This window comes from Phalaenopsis equestris, unplaced genomic scaffold (genome assembly GCF_001263595.1).
Source record: "Phalaenopsis equestris unplaced genomic scaffold, ASM126359v1 Scaffold235881, whole genome shotgun sequence".
NCBI lineage: Eukaryota > Viridiplantae > Streptophyta > Magnoliopsida > Asparagales > Orchidaceae > Phalaenopsis > Phalaenopsis equestris.
In genome coordinates this window covers 157,448-172,180 of record NW_018253734.1, presented here as the reverse complement: position 1 = coordinate 172,180, position 14,733 = coordinate 157,448, and the positions used below count along the sequence as shown (strand labels likewise).

The 14,733-nt window shown below is 41.5% G+C and overlaps 1 protein-coding gene across 5 annotated transcripts in view; it reads left to right on the top strand.

Moving 5' to 3' along the window:
• Nucleotides 1–2,940: 2,940 nt before the first annotated feature.
• LOC110039227 (increased DNA methylation 1-like) overlaps nucleotides 2,941–14,733 on the top strand; it is a 68,058-nt gene continuing 56,265 nt past the window's right edge. For 3 of the 5 annotated variants that reach the window (XM_020744220.1, XM_020744223.1, XM_020744224.1), the window contains exons 1-2: nucleotides 2,941–3,556; nucleotides 3,838–7,145. In XM_020744220.1, coding sequence (XP_020599879.1) covers nucleotides 4,044–7,145 — 3,102 coding nt within the window. In that variant the 5' untranslated portion in view covers nucleotides 2,941–3,556; nucleotides 3,838–4,043. The remainder of the gene's footprint in view (nucleotides 3,557–3,837; nucleotides 7,146–14,733) is intronic. The other 2 variants (XM_020744222.1, XM_020744221.1) reach the window with 2 other exon arrangements.

Below are 14,733 nucleotides of genomic sequence, written 5' to 3'. Positions count from 1 at the left end.
AGGTGGATACAATTCTCATTCCAAATACATCCTTATTAAAGGTTGTTGCTCACTTATCTCTGATGTTGTACATCTCATCTAACCAAACGTTGTCTTGTAGATTACAACTCACAATCATCATCTCCCATGAGTTATCAAATTCCTCTTCAGACTCGCATTTGCTCATACATTTATAAAAAAGTTTAGCTACTATTTTATTCGCTAACTCGCAATGAACCTTTGTAGGCAACTTCTTATATATGTGCCACTGCATAATCTATGTCGTGTATTTGACATGATTTGTTCTATGGCTTTTCCCATTGCTTGGTCCTGATCAGTATATATTGTAATTGGATGATTGTCACCCATAATACGGAGAAAAGTTTTAAAGAGCCATTTTAAAGAATACGTCGTCTCCTCTGACAAAAAACCAACGCCAAAGAGAACATTCTGTCAATTATGGTTAACACCAGCAAAAGGAGCACAACACAAGTTATATTTATTTAATTTGTAGCTAGTATAAAAAATGATAACATCACCAAAGAAATCATAATCATGCTTGGAAGTGCCATCACACCAAAAAAAACTCTGTAGCGTTATAAAAAAGTTTAGCTACTATTTTATTCGCTAACTCGCAATGAACCTTTGTAGGCAACTTCTTATATATGTGCCACTGCATAATCTATGTCGTGTATTTGACATGATTTGTTCTATGGCTTTTCCCATTGCTTGGTCCTGATCAGTATATATTGTAATTGAATGATTGTCGCTCATAATACGGAGAAAAGTTTTAAAAAGACATTTGAAAGAATCTGTCGTCTCCTTTCTGCATTAACTTCGCTGATCTTTCTACTAGACCGCAAGAGATGCTTATCACCGGGGTTTGCTAAGGAGTGGTTATGAGACTCAATTGCTAGTATCAAAAATGATAACATCACCAAAGCAATCATAATCAAGCCTGGAAGAGCCGTCACACTAAAAAAAACTCTTTAGCCTACCAGTCTCATCAATTTTGAAGTCCCACTCAAACATGTTATCCTCAGCACGGCTCTTTGTGAAAAGTTGCAATAAAGCATTGGCATCGTCGTTTTCAATTCTACATCTCCTCTCTCTTTGAATGAAATTAAAGGCATCTATCTTAGTGCACTCCAGTTTCTCAACTCCCCCAACTTCTGTGGCTAGAAAGTTAAACGCATCTCTAGGTCTTATTCCTGACAGTGTCATCGATTTGAGAACCTTTGCATTAACTTCACTTATCTTTCTACTAGACCTCAAGAGATGCTTAACATCAGGGTTTGCTAAGCAGTGGTTATGAGACTCAATGAATTTTTTAACTGTCCAATTGCCTTCAGCATCAACTGCGTAACGAATCATAGCCGGACAACCGCTTCTTGTGTCCGCTCTTTTGTATTTAACAATTTGTGTGGCCTTCAACTCTTTCTTGAAACATGCTCTCCCACAAACAAAGTCTTTCTTCTTAAGATTGTTGGAGTTAGGCCAGAATGTGTCGTGCTTCTTACGGACACTAAATTCGATATGATGAGCGTAAGCACAATCTACTCAATATACTTCATAAACTTCTTTGTCATTGTGGACAACCGTTTCAAGTAAAATATTTGCACTTTTATCTCTACATTTAGCTTCACTCTCATCCAACTGCAAACAAATATAAAACTATATTAAACTATTATTAAACTACCCTACAAATATTTTACTACAACAAACAAGCCTACAAATAAGAAACACACACAACAAATAAGAACATTGCAATAAACCCTAATTATCACATCACGAAAAAAAAAATCATAATTTTACAAACATTCACATCTATAATATTCTTGTAAATCATACAACAAATAAGATCACCCTAAAAATAGACTACATTTTAATAAAAAACTAAAGATCTCTACTCAAAACACACAAAGAAAATCACCATAAAACACAGCAAGAAACACACCAACGAAACACACCAACGAAAACACCAACACCAACGAAAACACCAAAATAAACAGACCTAAACACACCAAGAAACAAAGATATCCTGGCAGAAAAAAAGACAAATATTTCTCTAAAAAAATTACAGAACTACAAACATACAACAAATATACCTCCACTTTAACATCGACTTGTTTTGTGTTGGCTGGAAATATATCTTCTCCTTCCCCGTCAGAGAGGAAATGCCACCTTGTGCGGTCCATCTTCAACATCAAAATGTAATAAAACAGTAAACCCTAGCTTTCTGCATCTTAAATACGAGCATTCACGCGCTCTGAATTTTTAAAGAAGATTATCACGCGGCTATAAGGCGAAGGGTTCTCGCAGATTACAGACAAGTTACAAACCCGCGGTACCTTGCTCGGGCGGGGTGCAGAGGTTACCAGGGAGTTACACAGCCTCGATACAACGACAACGGAGGTTACTGCGTCAGTTACAACTCAGTTATACTGCTGGGTTACAACGTGCGGTATGAAGTCTCAGTTACAGCGAAGTTATAGCTCGTTTATATTGCTAGGTTACACGGCGCTGTGTTAGATCTCGGTTACGACCACGTTATAAGCGTGGTTCATTCATCTTGCAGTTACAGGAAGGTTACAACTCTGTTATTAGAGCGGTACCGCGGTAATGGCCCGCTCGGTTACACCTCCTGTACTGCTCAGTTATAACTCGATTATAACCGAGCAGGTCGGGTCGACGGATCGCGTTTGAATAAAGGTGATGAGACCGACATTGATGATTTGTCACGCGGTCATTGGACGACGTAGGGAGCGCTGCGACATCTTATGCACGCAAATTTTTTTGCCTCTATTTGACACCAAACATTGGAGTGAGACCGACATTGATGATTTGTCACGCGGTCATTGGGCGATGTAGGGAGCGCTGCGACGTCTAATGCACGCAAATCTTTTTGCCTCTATTTGACACCAAACATTGGAGTATAGCAACTCACAGGCCACTGCCGGTCCTTCTCATCTGATCAACCCCCTCGGTAACGCTTCGTTAATTCACAGGCAGAGCTCAGTGAATTACAACACCTCTCATGTGATCCCATGGTAGAGGCGAGTCGTTTGGTCACGCTTGAAGCGTATTTAGCCCACGGAAGATGGAGAACGGAGCTACTCGCAAAAGGCGGCGTTCTTGTCTCTCTCACTGTCTCTCTCTCTCCTTCTCTCCTGCTATCCACCTAAACCTGATTCTTTTTCTTTGAGGGGATGAGTTCCCATTTATCCTCTCCTTCCCGTTCCATTTTTTGCTTGTTTTCTGGCATTTAGTCCGTTTTTGGTTTCTATTTCGATTTGCTTCCACTTGTCATCTTGGTTTGATCATCTTGGGGTTTGGGGTTCCTGGATGCAGGCAGTCGGAATTGTTACTGAATGTGAGTGTAAGGTTGATGATCTGACCCTTTTTTCTTTGATTTTTTAGATTTTAGTTCTGGAGTCCGTTGTGATTGCTGCGGTCACTTTTGATGCTTCTCTTTTGGGAATTTTGATGTACATTTTATCATTATGGCGGCTTAACGGGTTTGATTGAAACCCATTGGCGGGAGTTTTAGGGTTTTTCTTCTCAGTGGAAAGATTGGGTGAGGACCTGAGAATTCAGCCTCAGCTTTCTTAGTTATTATTATTATTATTTTATTTCTGCTCATGCTGAGGACCTGGTATACCATGTGGCCGGGTGGTGGAAATTTATTTGTGTTCATTCTTTTTCAATGTTTCGAGTGCTATGTATGTAATCACTCGGCTTTTGTTCACTATGTATTGCTTTCCTGTGAATTATTGAAGTTTGTTCTGAATAGGCTTGTGCTTGTCTGCACGCTCACATATGCCATTGTTCTTAATTTCTATTAATCCTCAATCTCAGGGTTCGCTGACTTCAATTACAATAAGTATGCGCCGCTTTGCTCTGTTTCATTCAACTGGTCTCCCCTCCTCTGATCAAAGCAATCGCCTTCTTTAACTCCTTGATTTGCTCTTTATGCGTCCAATCTTTGCTATAAACCTGACACTGCTTTCATCTCCGTAGCTGAAATGCAGTGATAACGAACTTTGCTTAGTGTCTGCTGGAAAATGGCGATTGATGGTCAGACAGTTGGCAAGGGGTTGAAGGAGGAGGCGGTGATGATAATACTATTCGGTGAAGAGATTGAGAGTTTGTCCTACAATTGGTTTGATGGTTCAAAGGAAGAATGCCAGATATTTTCCGATATTTTTTATGGAGTATCTCCTCAGGATGAAAGTAATAGTTGTGCTGTTTCGCGGGCTTCAAATTTTCATAGAGCTTCAAATTCTCATAGAGTTGGTGTTTGGGGCTGCAACAGAGAGGCTCGCATTAATTTTAACCTGGAAAATTCAAACATTACAAGCTGCTCTTCCATGAACGATGCATCAGGTGAAGCACTAGAGCTTGCAAAAATAGTCAATTCTAAGGACACAGTTAGATCAGATTATATGCTTAAGAGCTTTGGATCTGCTAAACTGAATTCAAGGGAGAGCAGATTGCTGCTCCCTGGTGTTTTGGATAAAGAGAATTTACAACGTTACGGCAACTATCATTACGAGAATAGTGAATTGGTAAAGCCAGTTTCCCATGATTATCGGCCATTCTCATTCTGCATTGTTGAATCTTTTGCCCATGGCATCTTATCGAGCTATTATTCTGTTAAACAGCTGTGCAGTATGGATGTTGCTTCCGATAATGTTAATTGTGCAATTTTGAATCACAAAAGTTCAATTCAAGAAATTGGAGACAACAAGGTTAAGTTGGATTCTGATTTTGTGACTTCTCCAGTTTCTCAAGAGAGCATTGCTTCTGGTCTTGTAAAGAGAAGATCCACCGTTGATGTTAAAGAATACAGTGGAGTTGCTTCATACATGGACGAACCTGCACTTGAAACCTTAAAGAGACACCCGTCAGCAGGGTTTTCCAAGAGAGTTACGACTAGGGAAATGGCAGATCGACTCGAGTCATATGCACACGGCCTTCTTGCGGATACAGGATGGATAATTGAAACCCGTGTACGTAGGGAGAGAAGTAGATTGGCTTTCCTTTTCAGGAAACCTGATGAAGGGCTTGCTCGTTTTTCACTTTCTAGTGCTTGGAAGAAATGTGGTGAGAGGCTTCTCTACACTGCTTCAGAATCAGAAAAGGATGATCGGGTAAGAGAATGGTCTGATATTAATGAGTTTTGGAGTGATTTGAAGGACATACTTGCGTACATTGATATGAACATCTTGCAGCAAGAGAACAAACTGTCCTTTATAAGACGATGGCAGCTTCTTGATCCTTTCCTCACAGTTGTGTTCATTGATAGAAAATTAAGTATTTTGCGAATGGGGAAATTGCTGCGAGCTGTAAATAGTGCAACTCTTATTCCCGGGTGTAGCAAAGATATGTGTGATGTAAATATGAACGAAAGCAGGAAAAGGAAATCAAAATGTTTGTCCAGTAAATGCAAGTTGGCTGAAAACCATCTACTTGCTTTAAATCCTACAGAAACTCCATACAATTTTGGTTGTGATAGTCCTGTCAGTTCTGATTTAGAAAGTGAGAATCCATGTGGCTCTGCCTGTAAATTACTTGCTGAGAATGCATTACAGCAAGAAACAACAAGCTTGCTACATAAGTCATCCCTTGATCAACTAGAAAGTCAATCATTTAATGAGACGAATGGATTCTCAATGAAAGAGAAGCTTGTTCATGGGTTAGCCCTGACTAATGCTACTGAAATATCCTTAGGTTTAAAAAGTGCAGATGCTTTCTCTGCTAAAGAAACGTCTCCTGTAAAGTTGCAGAACTATTTGCTTAAAAAAGCACACAAGAAATCTAAGAAAATATCTAAAATCAAAGAAGCTGAAGTTCCTGGAAGGAAGAGCAGACCGATATCAAAAAGAAAACACAGAGAGAATGTCGTGCACAGCTTGGATGACAGTAATAGTAATCTTCCAGATCTTCCATGCAATGAAGCTTCTGATATGTTGACTTCAGAATGCTTGGAGCCGTCACTGTTTCTGAAAAGGCGAACCGGTAATGTGCTAAGCACCTCTGAGGACGAAAGTTCACATACATCTAAAATTCAAGATTATATAAAGATAGATAAGAGGACTCTGAAATTGGAAAACAAAACAGCTAGAAGATTGACCAAAGACATGAACGAAATACCATTCATTCCTGCAAAGGAAAAAACTGCAATTACTTCCTCTAGCTTAAGTGAAGGTCAGGATGGTATGCTGCTTCACAAGCTAATGAAAAATGGATATAATGATACTGTTTCATGTTTTGATAACCATTCTACTGTGATATCATTATATAAGTCTCCTACCAAGTCCAGGAAGATTAAGCACCAGTGTTCTAATTCAAAGGAAGCATTTGTCACAACATGTGATGTAAACATTCGTAAAACATCCTGGGTTAAGGACAGTGGAGAGAAAGTTTTTTCACCCATTGAAGGTCTGTGTCGGGGTTCTGATAAGAGCCATAAAGTTTGGAAGGCTATTAAGTCAGAGGATCGGAAGGGAGGTGGGAAAAAGAGATCACATTTCTTCCATTTCAATGATGATGATCTTTTGATTTCAGCTATATTAAAGAAGAAAGATGTTGGTGTCTCTTGTAAGAAGTTTCCTTCAGAGCCAGAATTTCCTCAACTGGAACCATTGAGAAAGATGAAGAGTCAAAAGCGGGGTTGCAGGTTACTTCCGAGGAATCTTGGAAGTGATGGAAAGCTTTCCACGGACGGAAAACAATTCTTTGTGGGAACAAGAACAATATTAGGCTGGTTGATTGACATGGCTGTTGTATCTCTCAAAGATGTTATTGAATTTCGAGAGGGAAATAATCATGAGGTGATCAAAGATGGCTGGCTTACAAGGGATGGAATTATCTGCAATTGCTGCTCTCAATTTTTTTCTGTTTCAGGGTTTAAGGCTCATGCAGGTTTGAGGCAACAGAGACCTTCTTTGAATCTTTACCTGAAATCTGGTAGGCCATACACAGTCTGTCAGCTTCAGGCATGGTCTGCGGAATACAAATTGAGGAAAGGGCGCTTGAAAGTTATGAATGTTGTGGAGGTGGATCAAAATGATGATACCTGTGGTATATGTGCTGACGGTGGTGAGCTGATATGCTGTGATAATTGCCCATCTACATACCATCAATCATGCTTGTCTGTACAGGTATGCTGATATAGGCATTTTATTTACTTTGCATCTATTCACACCTTATTGAAATATTATCTCATTCTAATTTTAGATTTGACGCGGGAGCTTTCCCGCATTATTTTCTCGTGGCACTGCAACTGCTACAGCACCGCGGGATTTAAAATTGCAGGCAGAAAACGTGCCACCGAAAGAATCCCGTTTTTCTTTCTAATGCTTTTTTCCTATTATCTTTCATTCATTTTTTAGTCATTTCCTATATATGTGTTGTATTGAAGTTTGAACGTCAGTTTTTGGCGTATGTTTCTGTTTAGGACAGTCGTCGGCTGTCAGTGTTCCCCTTCTAGGGTTGTATTCGAAGGCGAGAAGGTTCTCTAGTTATAACTCGTCCGAGGTGATGAACTGGCGATCATTTCCAAGGTTTGAGTGGTGCTCTGGTTGTAGCTCAATCCCGCAGGGTATTTTTCCTTGCCCAACTCCTCCACAACCTTTCCAACCACCCCCTTGCTACCGCAGTCCCTAGATAACACTCCCTTTTGTTGTTCCACAGTCCGCCACTCTTCTGCTTCACTACACCTCACTGTCTAGCCACCTGCTTTGCTGCTTTTGCTGTCTCAGACCTCACCTTATTTGCAGTAGCCTGACACTCATTCCTTTAGCTATTCTACCCCTATCCCGCCATCCAACATTACCGCCTCATCCCCACAATTCCTTTCCATGTTATCATATCGTTGTCTACCCATCTGGAGATGCTGTCGCAGCTCTGCAATTCCTCTCCTTGCTGTTGGTAGCCTACTTGACCCTTCCAATGCCTTGCTACCACTTCCCTGTCACAGCCATGTCACCCTACCCTTTGGCTGCCCCCCTTCCTGCCATTCAACAATCAACCACAACCGTCTCTTGTTGCCTTTCGACCATTCCCCAACTTCCATGCGAGCTTTTTATCCATAAATCGCAACATCACCTCTTTCGACCTAAGCCTTAATTGAGTTGTTTTGTGTCTTATTTTCTGGTCGTAAGTCTATTTATTTTTTGAGTAATAATATTTGCTTTCTCTATTATAGTTTGGATTAACTTCAGTATCATTTGGTATCAAATTTAGCCTAACCTTGATCCTATCTTAGGGTTTCTAGCATCCATATCTCCACCCAGAGTTTTGCTTTTTCCCACCTTACATCACCCTACACACTACCTTTTACCTACCTACATTTGAAAATCTTAAGCACAATCCCGAAGTGCAATTATTGGAATCTGATTACTAATCTACCATGGATGACATACAATGATTACTCGGTCAAGTGCTACATCGGCTCAATGTCATTAAGGAAAGAATTCAGTGTTAGATCATCGTCAACCGTAATAGTGAAACTCGTGAAGGAGAACAAGAAAAACATCCGAGACCCATTCGTAGGGATGATTTCAATGAAGAGGGATATTGTTCAGGACGCTTTGGGATATAGTACCAGAGGCCATTAAATGAAGTGCCTTTGGACGGTATAGAGATGAGGAGTCTATTCGACTATAATGAGATGCAGTGCCTGCTGAAAGTGACAGATGCAGTGCCTGCTAGATGACACAGATGCAGTGCCTGTTAGAAGATTTAGAGCTGAAGTGCTTATTGGAAGATGCATAGTGAGATGTCTATTGGAAGATACATATATAATTTTGTTATTGAGGATATAGAGATTTGAGAATGATGGTTGATCTACCAAACTTTGAGGGGAGAATGAATCCAGGCGATTTCTTCCAGTGGATGCTGATTGTTGAGCGGATCTTTGAATACAAGGAGGTGCCCGATGACAGAAGAATGAAACTCGCTGCTGTCAAGTTGAAGACAAACACCTCTTTGTGGAAGGTGAATCTGAAATGGGCGAGACAGAGAAAGGATGAGACAATCACTTTATGTGGGAAGATGAAACGGGAGATGCAGCGACAATATCCACCTCCGCAATATTGCCAGGATATTTTTTTAAAGCTCCACTACGTACAATAAGAGCTATCAGTGGAGTACATGACAACCATTATGCAGCTTAATTGAAGTGTGAGCTGAAGGAGCACACTATAGCTAGGTATTTGGGAGGCCTAAAGCCTGCCATCATTAATATGGTCCACTTGCAACCCTATTGGACATTGAGGGACGTGCAGATCTTAACACAGAATGTAGAGAGACATTAGAAGTAGAATAAGCAGCCTCCGCCAGTCAGACAACCAAGCATAGTTGGAGAACTAAAGAGGAGTATGCCTCAGGGAGTGGGACAGACTAGTTAGGAGCAGGATAGAGCCAATAGGATAGAGCCGCTGTGAGTGAGTAGAAGCTTAAGAAGAGTAGCACACCTACTATAGTCCCTACTAGAAAATATTTCAGATGTCATGGTTTTGGACATATTGCTTCCAATTGTCGGATGAGCCGAGTTGTGACTCTCACCGAACAGGGGGCATTGGAGGAAGTTAGCGACACAGTGACAATTGAAGAAAGGGGTGAGAAGTTCCATCTTCCACCGGATGAGAGCGAGATGCTCATGGTTTGATGAATCTTACAGGCTGAGATCGTGAGAGAGCAACAATGTCTTTGCCATAATATTTTTCACACCCAGTGTACTGTGAAGGGCAAGGTATGCAACGCCACTATCGATGGACGTATCGATAAGATTATGGCATCAACACTAATGGTGGACGAGTTGAGCATCACGACTTAGAGATATCTCTGGTCGTATTCTCTAACATGGTTGAAGAAGATTCGAGTCAGTATTAACAAGAGGTAACTCATGGAGTTTTTTGATTAGGGGCCAACTGCAAGATTTTGTTTGGTGCGATGTGGTGCCCATGGATGTTTGTCACCTTTTTTTGGGGATATTGTGGAAATATGATCGTAGTACTCAGTATGCTTCAGGAACACCTATTCCTTCACTAAAGATGGCAATCGCACAATCCCGCTTTCCACAGAGTTAGAGACTGCAAGTTCTCTTGCTAGCAGAGAAACATTTGAAGGATCAATCCTAGTGATGATAGAGGGCTGTGAGAGCAAACAACTGGTAACAAACATAGGACAACCAGTACATAGAGTTTCAGAGCATCATGTTCTCCAGCTTGCCACCCTTGCTGCCATCATTCGGAGAGATTTAAATTGTTCTCATCTCAGATAGATTAAATTAATTTTGGGTTGCTTTTCGAGAATTCAACAAAATACATTTGACATGCAATCCCTGTTCAGCTCAACAGGGTACCCCCCATATGGTTGGACCGATATAGATATTTGCTCGCAAGTGGGACAAATTCCTCAGGTGTTTTGGGGAACAATATATTTACTAGTGAAATTTAGGTGCTTCTCGGACTGCAATCGAAGACTCAACCCCAGGAGATTAAAGTAGATCATCTACTTTCAACGAGCAGAAAGAAGTTTCGATGAATGAGGTAGAAGCTCCCCCACCCCTAGGTGATTGATGTGGGAGTTTTCTGCACTGTTTTCTCGTGGTACTGTAACTGCTATAGTCCGTAGTATTCAAAATCACTGGAGATGGGAGGCAGGCCATCAAAACAGTCCCGTTTTCTTTTCTTATGCTTTCTTTCCTATTATCTTTCATTACTTTTAGTTCTTGCTTATATATATGTTGTATTAGGGGTTAAAGTCAGTTTTTGGCTTATGTTTCTGTTCAGGACAACCATCTGCTGCTGGTGTTGTTCTTTTAGGGCTGTATTTGAAAGAGAGAAGATGCCCTGAATGTAACTCCTAGGTGAGAATTGTCTCTAATAATTCAAGTGATGCTCGCTATGTATCTCGATCCCGAGGGGATATTTGTCATCACCCAACTCATCTCTACAATTTCCAACCATCCCCTCATTATGGCGACCTATGGACAACCCTCCCCTTTGTTGTTTTGCTTTCAATTTTTCTGACCTCCACCTTTTCTTCTGTAGCCCGCTACCCATTTTTTTTGCTATTCTACCCCTGTTCGCCATCCAACATCACTGTCTCATCACCACAATCCCTTCCCTTGTAGTCATATCGCTGTCCAACTGTCCAACGATGCTACCACAACCCCACAACTCCTCTCCTTGCTATCTTGAGCCTACCCGACCCTTCCAACGCCTTCCCACCACTTCCATGCTGCAACCACCTCACCATACCCTACTCCCGCCCACCTATCATTCGACAACCAATCAGAGAAGTCCGTTGCTGCCTTTTGACCATTCCCTCACTTCCATGCAAGCTTGTCCTCCGTAAACCACGATAGCACCTCACTCGACCTAAGCTTTTGTTGAGTCGTGTTATGTCTTTGTTATTTCCTAGTTTCAAATATCTTTGTTTGTAACTCTATTTGCTTTTTGAGTAATAATGTTTGCTTTCTCTATTATGGTTTGTATTAATTCCGGTATCATTTGACATTAGAGTTAGCATAACCCTAGTTCTATCTTAAGTTTTCTAGCTTCCACGCCTCGATGTAAATTTTTTTTCTTTCCCGCCTTACATCACCTTATACACCTTCTACCTACCTACACTTGAAACTCTAACCACGTTCCCGAAGAGACAATTTTTAAAATTTGATAAGGAATCTACCATGGATCATACAATGACTACTCTGTCAAGTGCTACATCGACTCAATGCCATTGAGGAAAGAACTCTGTGCGGTATTATCATCGACCTTAATAGTGAGACCCGTGAAGGAGAACAAGAAGAACATCTGAAATCGTTTTGTAGGGATGATTTCAATTGAGAGAAAGATTGATCAAGACGCTTCGGGATATAGTATCAGAGGTGGCCGATATATGTGGTGCCTATGGGATGGTACAAAGATGAGGTGTTTGCTGGACGATTCCAAGATAAGGTGTCTATTAGAAGAGACAGAGATGCATTGCCTGTTGGAAGATACAAAGATGAAGTGCTTGTTGGAAGATGCAGAGATGATATGCCTATTGGAAGATACAAAGATAACATGCCTATTGGAAGATTAAAGAGCTGAGAATAAAGGTGAATCTACCAGAATTTGAGGGGAGAATGGATCCAGGGAATTTCCTCAAGTGGATGCAGGCTGTTGAACGGATCTGTGAATACAGGGAGGTGTCCAGTGATAGAAGAGTGAAGCTCGCTGCCATCAAACTGAAGAAAAATACCTTTTTGTGGTAGAAGACCGATAATCACTTCTTGAGGGAAGATGAAATGGGAGATGCACCGATAGCACCTTCCTCCGCACTTTCGTGACGATATTTTTTTGAAGCTCCAGTGCTTGTAGCAGGAGCTATCGATGGAGTATGTGACAAACATTGTGCAACTTCAAATGAAGTATGAGCTGAAGGAGCGCACCATAGCCAAATATTTGAGAGGTATGAAGTCTGACATCAGTAACGCGGTCCAGTTGCAACTCTATTGACATTGAGGGATGTTCAAACCTTAGTACTAAAAGTGGTGAGATAGTGGAAGAAGAGCAATAATTGCCGTAAGTCAGACAACCACCCACAGTTGAAGATCTCAGGAGGAGTATGCTTTAGGGAGTGAGACAGAATAGTCAAGAGTAGGACAAAGCCACTCCGAGTGAGAAGAAGCTTGAGAAGAGTAGCACATCTACTGCAATTCTCGCCAGAAAATACTCCAAATGTTATGGCTTTGGGCACATTGCTTCTAGTTGCCTGATGAGCTGAGTTTTGACTTTCACCGAGCAGGAGGCAGTGAAGGAAGTTAGTGTCACCGAGCAGGAGGCAGTGAAGGAAGTTAGTGACGAAATGACAGCCACCAGATAAGGGCAAAATGCTCGTGGTTCGATGAGTCCTACAGATTGAGGTTGGGAGGGAGGAGCAGTGACTTCACTATAATATTTTTTACACCTAGCGTACTGTGAAGGGCAAGGTTTGCAAGCTCACCATTGATGGAGGTAGCAATAAAAATGTGGCATTAACACTAATGATGGAAAAGTTGAGCATCACGATTCAACGAAATCTCAAGTCGTATTCCTTGACACAATGAAGAAGGAGCCCTAGGTTAGTGTTGACAGGAGGTATCTCGTGGAATTTTCGATTGAGAGTCAACTGTAGGATCAGGTTTGTGTGATCTAGTACCCATGGATGTTCTCCATCTTTTGTAGGTAGATTATAGCAATATGATCATAAGACTCACTATGAAGGGTTTAGGAACACCTACTCCTTCACTAAAGATGGCAAGCACACAACTTTTCTACCTTCTGCGGAGCCTGAGATTATAGGTTCCTTTGCCAGTAGAGAAGCATCAGAAAGATCAATCCTAGTGATGATAGAGGGCCGTGGAGCGAACTGCCGATAACAGCCACAAGATTGCCACTACAGAGAGAGTTTCAAGACATCATGTTCGCTTGTTTACTACTCTGGCTGGCATCATTCAAAGAGATTCAAATTGTCCTCACCTCAGATCAGGTTGAACTAACTTTGGGTTGCTTTTGGAGAATTTAGCAGAATACACTTGGTGCGGAATTCTTGTTCAGCTCAGCAGGACCCCTAGATGGTTGGATTGATATGGATGTTTGTTGGCAAGTGGGAAACACTCCTTAGGTGTTTGGGGAATAGTAGTCTTCAGTGGAATCTAGGTGCTTCTCGGACCACTATCGAAGACTCACTCAATCTCGGGAGATTACAATAACTCTGCTACTATCACAACAGATTGACATGAGAGCTTTCCCAGAAGGTTCAAAATCAAGAGAGATGGGAGACGGACCACCAAAACAGTTCTGTTTTCTTTTTTTCATGCTTTGTTTCCTATTATCTTGCATTTCTTTTTAGTTCTTTCCTATATATGTTTTGTATTAGGCTTTGAAAGTCAATTTTTGGCATATGTTTCTATTCAGAACAATCGTCAACTACTGGTGTTGTCCTTCTATAGCTGTATAGGAAGGGGAGAATGTGCTTCGGCTGTAACTCTTTCGAGGTGGTGACAGTCTCCAAGGGTTCCAGTGGTACTCTGTCTGTTGCTCCATCCCGCGGAGATATTTATCCTTACCCAACTCCTCCACAACCTTTCCAACAACTCCCTTGCTGCCGCATTCCCCAGGCAAACCTCTCCTTTGCTATCATGCAGTCCACCACTCTTCCACTTCGCTGCCCCTCACTGTTCTAGCCACCTGTTTCGTTGCTTTCACTGTCCCAAACCTCAAACTTTGTTGCTGTAGCCCGCCACTCTTTACTTTTGCTGTTCTACCCTTGTTTTGCAATCCTGCATCATTGCCACAGCTCTGCAAAACCTTCCCTTGTTGTCATATCATTGTCCAATTTTCCAACGATGCTGCCACAACCCTGCAACTCCTCCACAGCCCTACAAGTCCTCCTCCACAGCCCAACGCCCTGCCACCACTTTCCTGCTGCAGCCGCCTCATCATAGCTATGGCCACCCACCTTTCTGCCATTTAACAGCCAACCACAACTATACCTTGCTGCCTTCTGACCATTCCCCTACTTCCATGCGAGCTTTTACTCCACAAACCACAATACCACCTCCCTCGACCGAAGCCCTAGTTGGCTTGTGGTGTCTTTGCTATTTCCTAGTTCCAAGTATCTTTTCTTTTTTGAGTAATAATTTTTGCTTGCCCTATTGTGGCTTATTAACTCCGGTATCAAAATTTGTACAAAATATAATTAGTGGTGAAGTAT